This window comes from Bradysia coprophila, unplaced genomic scaffold, assembly GCF_014529535.1.
Source record: "Bradysia coprophila strain Holo2 unplaced genomic scaffold, BU_Bcop_v1 contig_145, whole genome shotgun sequence".
NCBI classification, from domain to species: domain Eukaryota; kingdom Metazoa; phylum Arthropoda; class Insecta; order Diptera; family Sciaridae; genus Bradysia; species Bradysia coprophila.
This window is the reverse complement of record NW_023503416.1, coordinates 659,003-667,297: the sequence shown is the minus strand read 5'-3', so window position 1 is coordinate 667,297 and position 8,295 is coordinate 659,003. Positions and strand designations below refer to the sequence as shown.

General features: G+C 34.1%; 1 protein-coding gene across 1 annotated transcript; it reads left to right on the top strand.

Moving 5' to 3' along the window:
- Positions 1 to 6,461: 6,461 nt before the first annotated feature.
- On the top strand, positions 6,462 to 7,887 carry LOC119074270 (GTPase Era, mitochondrial). Its single transcript, XM_037180292.1, has 4 exons — positions 6,462 to 6,755; positions 6,817 to 7,332; positions 7,401 to 7,578; positions 7,635 to 7,887. The coding sequence occupies exons 1-4, from the start codon at positions 6,558 to 6,560 to the stop codon at positions 7,814 to 7,816; spliced, it is 1,074 nt and encodes a 357-aa protein (XP_037036187.1). The 5' UTR covers positions 6,462 to 6,557; the 3' UTR covers positions 7,817 to 7,887.
- Positions 7,888 to 8,295: the final 408 nt, after the last annotated feature.

The window sequence follows — 8,295 nt, the reverse complement described above, 5'->3', positions numbered from 1 at the left end:
TAGCTTAACATTCTGTCAATTGATTCTTTAGCGCAAATGCAAATCACAACTGAATTTATTGTGGTCATGTGTTCGTTTCCTCTGGTAGTTCTTGTAAAACAATTTTTCAACGAAAACATTTGCACGGGCAGAACCACAGTGGAGCATTAAAATGAAATAATCACAGGTCGGCTGTGATTAGTAGTTATTGAATCTGACTCTCATAACATTTATTTCAATTAGATATCGAGAAATTTACAGATGTATATACTCACATTTCACCTTATATTCTAATCTCTACAGACTTCCAGATTTATAGTTAATTGTAAAAATTCAATCGAACTTACAACAGAAAGTCGAATCGAAAAAAATTCTACACGCTAATGAAATTGAAAATGATTAAATAGAAAAGTATCAATCAACCCGCTAAAATAGTTTCATTAATATGACATCTAGGGACTGTTTATTACACACCCTAACAATGAAAACGAGACCCAATTTATGATTTCGGCTACTTTGTAATTTTAATAAATTGATTCATATCAATAATGCAGTAGGGAGGGAAAGATACGAAAAAGTGGAAAAGTAAAATTTTCGTTTTTTTTTGTTGCGTGAAAGTTTACTTATTGGGGAGCATTCGTACTTCTGTAATTTTTTGTGGAAAACTTTCTGACCACTTGTGCTATGCTTATCTCCCGTCTTTCGTCTTAAAGTTCTTATAAACGATTGTAACGATTGTTTAAATTTTAACATTTATTTAATTAATTTGGTTTACATAAGGGTTGTAAGTTGAAACGAAGCAAAACAAAAAAAAATTACAAATAAAATATTTGATCGAGGCGAGTTGATGCGGAAATCGTAGATAAAATGGAAGAAGCGTTGGCTCTCTGGATTGCTAACGATATGCGCTGAACTAAGTATTCGTGTGATCGGGCATCTCCACTGACTTCGTTCAGTTTTGGACCGATCTTGCTAATCAAATCTAGAGCGTCCGATGACCAGAGAACAAGTGTCTCTACGGCGAAGGCGTTAAAAATGTAATTTCCTCTTTTCAGTTCGATGTATACTTTTCGTGTTTTGCGTTTAACTTAATTTATGCTAACATGAGACTTTTTGCATTTTGCTATTCGATCAGTTAGTGGAAATTTTAATTTCCTAATCAGACTCAGTATGACAAACTGTAACAAAGCTCGCGGCGGCGGCTGAAAAGCTGACTGGAGATCAATGCTTATGTTATTGTCGTTTGTCAGGATTTTGTACAGAAATTACTAGGGTTTTTTTTAATCTCATTATTTAAGATATTTTTTAAACACAATTCTAGTGCGTACACTATTTTGTGATCTAAAAACTTCTTCATTCTTCCGCAGCTGGTAGGATTTATGAATCTCTTGATTAAAAATAACGATTCTAGAATTCTGTGATCATTTCTGGTTGGCAACCTAATTTGGTTGAAAAAGTTTATAAATTCTAAATGAATAAAACGAAAACTAAATTTCATTTTGTTTTCTCGTGTTTTTTTTTATTGCACCTGACTACTTCTTATCTAAAAAATCTGACACAGGACTTAGAGGAATAGGCCCACCAAAATCCGTGCCACGAACTTCAACAATAATTAAATTAATTTTAAAGAATTTAGTGAGATAAGTGAGATTTAAAAAAAATGAATAATTAAAATTGTGAGCGTATCACCGACCCTAACCCTTTTCGAAACGGCAATCGTATCGCTGTATAATCATTAAATCTGCTACTTCTTTTGTTTATTCGTTTAACTATTAATTTTACTACGGTTCTTTTGTAGGTCATCGCTTATTTTTGTCGTTACTCTCGATGAGAAATGATTAGTCGTTTCTGAAAGTTTAACTTTGATACGCTTGCATGACATCAAATAAAATAATTAAAAATTGATAAACACAGTCAAAGGTTTTATCATTATTCCCAGAATAAAAATTTCATTTATGAAAAGTCTCAATCAAATTATCTTACGGTTTATTATCTAGATGACCATAATGGATAGTCAGGAAGAAGACTTAAAGATTACCACAAATTAAAACACAAAAACATCACAAACACTTAATTTTTTTTGCTAAACAACTAAGGTAAAATTTAGTTAAAACTATGAAGTTATGAAAACACAAAAAAACCGTTGAAAAACTATTGTAAAAAGACCAACGTCAGAAATACACTTGATGTTTGGTGTAGTTTTCTTTTTCTTATTTATTTTCAATTCAAACCGTTTCAGTACGCTGCGCTTGAACAACTGAAGAAAATTTATAGAGACACTGATTTAAAAACAAGTTCATGCAACGCATTCAGTGGCTAAAATTTTCTATTCTACGATTTTATACGCGCGAGTCGTATTATACGTATGAGTACCTATATGTTCAAATCGGAAAAGCGATTCGTAGGCAAAGTTGAGCATTTGGACGTATACATATATATGTTCGTTTCGGTAAAGTGTTTATCAAAATATACTAACTGAATGCAGAGAAAATTGTAGTTTGTATATAACACTTGTTATATGTCCTCGGTGAAACAAAGTGAAATATTCCTCAGCTTTATAAATTTTCGTTTATTTGTAACGGAAAAGCTTAAACTTTATTGGACGAATTTCGTCGCATGCGTGGAACTTTGTTTTATTTCGTCTTACCATTTAGAATAATCGTATCTTATCATAAGATATTTTATGCATTGTGACGTTTGACTCTACTTACATCCGTATTAGTAGAGCAGAGAGTGGTAGAGTAGATGTTGTAAAACGAATATTTTACAAAAGGTTAAGTTCTATATTTAAATGAGAAATAGTTTAAAAACAGACGTAATAGATTCCATTCTCATACCGTGATACTGTTGTAGTATTTTATAAAGGTAGTATTTTGGTCGCCCAGTGAAAATATGCTGCACAAAAAATCAATCAAACTATATAGATAAGACGGATCAATCTTCAGCCTATTGTTTTAAAAGGCCAGTTTCCTAATATAGAGGTAACTATTTTTATGACTAATTCATCAATTGATTGATCGTTTACTTGATTGATTTGTATGCGCATCCGAATAGGTTAATCGGAATTACGATTTTTAAGATATCTAGTCTAGCTTAGTCACGGTAAATAGAGAAAAAGTACAAGGTATAGGGATACTTAATCTAAAATGTTTCATGTTTCCTTGAAACTGATCTTGACCTGTACCTGAAATATTGCGTTGTAAATTTCACGTCTGCTTAAATTTAGATTTATCTTGATTCTAAATCCTAAATTAGGTTCTGACCATCAGCGACCTGTTTGGGCAAAAAATGGTTCTACAAGTCCAGAGACACACCCTATTTAATCGAAGCAAATATAAATCAAAATTTTGCATCGTACGATAAGTTTGAGTTAAACGATAAAACAATAATAAACTTACGAAAACCCATTTAATGTGGGATCGATTGAATGAAAGTCTGAGTATAAGAAAACCTCACACAAAATAGCCTCATTATTCAAAGTTTATAGTTTACATATGCGATGTTGATAAGTTATTTTGCGTTGTAAAATACGTAAATATTAAAGTCATCATCAGTCTGGCACCTAACTACTCATCTAATTCACATAGAAATACGATTTCCTCATATAGTTTTGATATTAATTAGATTTTAGGTTCACTATTTGTGTTGTACCACTTCTGATGCTTTTATGAAGAGTTATATTGCAAATGTAAAATAGATCATTGTCGATTTATCTGCAAATTACACAAATGAATCGTTGAAGTATATTTGATCGACGCTATACTTATCGCCGAAATTAAATATCAACCATACAGCCAGGAATTGAGAATAATAGTACATTATGATACCGCACAATATTGCCAACGTTATACACTCGTGTATATTACACAAATCACTACTGCAACGATACATATTTACTACAATGCAATAAATCATATAAATCATTTCATGGAGTGGCAATCTACGATTTATCAACACGGTTATCTCACGAATTTATTTAAAAATAGTAAATCGATTGAAAACAATTACCTATATACTTACTGCGTTGGCGTAATTTTAATTGTTCTTTCTTCATTTCGAAATTATTGATCAATTTATCACAGTAAACATGGGATTCATCACGTTTTTGTTTTTTACTTTACGTTTTACGTGTTGTCGGTGTGAAGTGAAGAGTCTTTCATGTGAGATAATATAATCGTTTGGAGCTTTTTGCGTCGTCTATAACTGATAACAACGTCTTTAAAGCGAGAGAACCTTTTTATTCAATTGAATTTCAACCAATTGCATTGACCTTTTTATTGTTTTTATTTTTATTTTAACTGTTGATGAAGAAGTTATTATTAGCGCTTATGTTACCATTACTGGTTAGGCGCGACAGAACATCGAGAAGAATGACATTAGACGATGAAAAAATAAAATATCGGAACAGACACAATTTATAAGAAAAACCTATACACTCGCTGCAGCCTCTAGCTTTAAAATATGAACTTTTTGTGACGCTTAAGGAGATCGAAGTCATATAGTCGATTCTAGATTAACTCTCGCCATAAGTGCGCTCCAGAATTTGAATTTTCGGACTTACGGCGGCGTCATCTAAAACAGGCGTTAGACGTTAGAATGTATCATGTTAACAAAATGTAAATGTGTCTAAGTAACATCTGCAGTAATTTGCATAAAAAACTATTTCGAAAATAGAACAAAAGAATTCCATCTTTCGTAACTATAGTGCCGGGCAGCTCTAATGGAGCTAGAAAAAATCACTACACACATCAGAAAAAAGTAAAGAGCTTGACTACCCTTTAAAGTTTCCTCCCTCTGACTAATATAAATCTTGGGCTGCCCTAGTGGCAATACATTTTGATTTATTAAATGATAATGATACTGAATGAGAAGACCAACGGAGAAGAGATTTTTACCTTATCTAGCTTAGCTTTCGGTTCAATTAAATCAAAATAATTATCTTTTTCACATGAAAATAATTGAATTTTGAACATTATTGTGCTACAATAATAACGGTAAGTCATAAAAATGAGTCTTCAAATCGATAAGATAAGACGTTAGGTAAACGATCGCAATCGCTAGCGCACTACGCGTTTCCATAGCCAAATAAGTAAAATTCGAATTATTGTCATTGGTTTATCTTTACCACACGTGAAATATATGTTAATTATACTTGCGATATCGGCAATTCCAATGATTTGGATGATGTAAATAAAAAGCTTCTCATAGCATTTGAAAAAATTATGACATAAGATAAACATTAACAACAATCAAGTCACGTGCAATGTAATCTTAAGTGTGAGTCTGATAGTGTATAACCGAAGTTCACTAGTAGAGATGAGCTAAAGACTGATTTTCTAATTCATATCAAACATTTCCCTCCCCCCCCACAGTATACGGTTTTTCCTGAATCTCATGAATAAAACTAGGGTGAATCACTTTCACAATATAAATATTTTTCGGAGACACGAAGTTTTACAATGATAAACTCGAGGATAAACTTTATAATCTTTGCCCATGAATGACTTTCACCAAATAGGTATATCCACTGGCAATGAAAATGGTGCATTAATATAAAGACCAACGGTCAAGAAAGCTTAAACTTCAATGAAAAAAGAAAATTTGCTCTAAAATCGAGTACCTGACCAACCTGGACGCTACGCGCTGAAGTTACGTAAATTTCATGTAAACCTTATTGTTTAGATGACATCTTGTAGTTCCAAAGCTGATATCAGTCGTCTCTGTATACCGTTTCCGACGATGGGGAAACCACTGGCCAAAAGGGTGGCAAATCAATTTCTAATTCCTTTCAATTCCGTTAAATTACCTCAATTACCGGAACAACTCGTCTAATTGCCGGATACGCTCCATTGCCTTTCAATTCCCTTATTGGCACTTCCTGTCAATTTCTTACAATTCCCATTAATTCCTGTCAATTCCATTTAATTACCTCAATTACTAGATCATTTAATCTAAATACCGGATTCGTTCTACTTCCTTTCAATTCGTTTCAATTCATTTCAATTCCGTTCAATTTCTTTCAATTTCTACAGGTACTTCCTGTCAATTTCTTACAGTTCCCATTAATTCCTGTCAATTCCGTTTAATTACCGGATTCTTCGGCAATTCCGAGCAAGGTGTGTAATCAATTACCCGAGTGGTTTTCCCCTCGGTTTCCGAGATATAACAGAAAATCGAATGTAACGAGTGTACTACCATCTGGATAGACTGTGCTATATTTTATGTGAATCGCAGTCATAATTTATTTATGGTGCCGTATACCCTACACAGACTAGATTATTTTCGTGTAATTATGCTCATAGAAATAGAAGCTGTAAGTGCACTTCAGTGGAGTCTAATCTCCAAGACGGTCTAATTTTGTGTGATTGAAACGGATTCTTTCATTTTTAAATATTAACGATGTTTGTACCCAGTAAGTATTTTTTCGCCGTCCCAGACAATTTTTTTCTACCCAACCGCTTCGACCGTTTTGACATCGGAAACGTCATTGATGTTACCTTCAATCCCTTCAATGCGGTTGTTGTTGTGAAAATTTATTTATGTGGAAAGTTAGTATTTTTCACGATTGTGGTCGTTAAATGGCGATGAATAAGCCGTCATTACTGGTGTTTTTGGCAAACAATATAAAATTATGTCGAGGCGTGAGAACGAAGCCCTCTGAAACCCACCGAACCGAACAGAAACCGAACCAGAATGAAAAAGTTGTGAAAATTGCCATAATTGGGACCCCTAATGCAGGAAAAAGTACCTTTATCAACAACTTGTTGAACCACAGAGTAAGTAGTGATCTAGTTCTGCCAGATTTCTATTTATTGTCTAGCTAAATGTTTGCAACAGATTTGTGCTGCATCGACAAAAGTGCACACAACACGCACATCTGCAAGGGCCATAGGCGTTCGGAACAACTCTCAAGTCATACTCTTCGATACTCCCGGTCTAGTGACGGAACAGGAAATGAAAAAGCATAACTTAAGCAACGAATTCTTAACCTCTTGCCGCCGTTCTATCCAAAACTCGGATTTAGTTGGAGTAATTCATGATGTTTCGAATTCGTGGACACGAAGTGAGCTCCATTCGACCGTATTGGATACATTGCAAACATACGCTAATGTTCCAAGTTTTCTGGTTTTGAACAAAATCGATTGTTTGAAATCGAAACGTATGATGTTGGATATAACCAGAACGTTGACACAGAATACACTACTTCCGAGAGGAATAAAAAACCCAAAACTTTACATGAGAGAGCAGAAGCTGATCACCTATGAGGATAAAGAAAAAAAAATTGGCTGGCCCGGCTTTTCCGACGTTTTCATGGTATCGTCGCTGACTGGTGATGGGATGGATGATGTAATGGTAAGAAAAACTGGTTCACTCTGCTTCTCACACCCAACTTCTTTGATATTCAAATATTTGCTTTCCAGAAATTTTTACTTCGGCACACAAAGAACCGACAGTGGGAATACGGTAGCGGAGAATACACTGATCAACCCCCTGAAACGTTGATCGTTGAAGGTGTACGTGCTCGTTTATTGAGCTTTCTGCCACAAGAGATTCCCTATTTGTTAAAATGTGAATTAGAATTCTACAGCACCCACAAAGGTAATCAAAATGTTGATCCCATAGTCAGTGTCGCTCTTAACGCATTCCCATTTCAGGACACATATTCACTTCGGTTGTAGTAACTTGTCCGACCGAACGAATCGAACGACTGGTTTGCGGTAAAGAGAATGGAAAGCTTAAACAAATTACCGAATTGGTGACATCTGATTTGGTGGAAACGTTTCAAAAACCCGTATCGCTAACAATATCGATGAGATCGAATAAGAAATCCGATTAAATTTGTTATCTTTGGCTGGTGTGACAATTTAGAAAATGCATTGGTTATTTAATATAAGGAAATGAAATGAATTGTGACTGTGCTCGTTCGTCCATTTACAAGATATGCTTTCGACCTCAATAGTTTTCAATAGAGAGAGGATTTAGTAAGTATATGTCCTCACTAAAATGGAAACAATTTTCTCAAAACAAAAATTGTGGTAGGCCAGATACATTATCTTTCATAACTAGGTGAGGAATTAAAATTTGTTCATTAATTTATTGCATAATCTTAACCGTCGGGTACAATCAAAATGGTTTGAAATTACAAGTGGAGTATGGGGTTCCGTAGCAAAAAGAAGTTTCAATTCTATTTAAGTTAGAGCATCCCTGCGAAGTCTTGAAGATTGTAACATTGGTAATTTTTGTTCACCATTTTGGTGGGCTCCGTCGAGAGGATAAATTAGTGAAATTCATCACAAATTGTTAATTCTGACATGA

Coding starts and splice junctions, on each gene's coding strand:
- LOC119074270 (XM_037180292.1), top strand. CDS start 6,558: ATGGCGATGAATAAGCCGTCATTACTGGTGTTTTTGGCAAACAATATA. Junction 6,756..6,816: donor ACAACTTGTTGAACCACAGA/GTAAGTAGTGAT, acceptor TGTTTGCAACAG/ATTTGTGCTGCATCGACAAA. Junction 7,579..7,634: donor ATTCTACAGCACCCACAAAG/GTAATCAAAATG, acceptor TTCCCATTTCAG/GACACATATTCACTTCGGTT.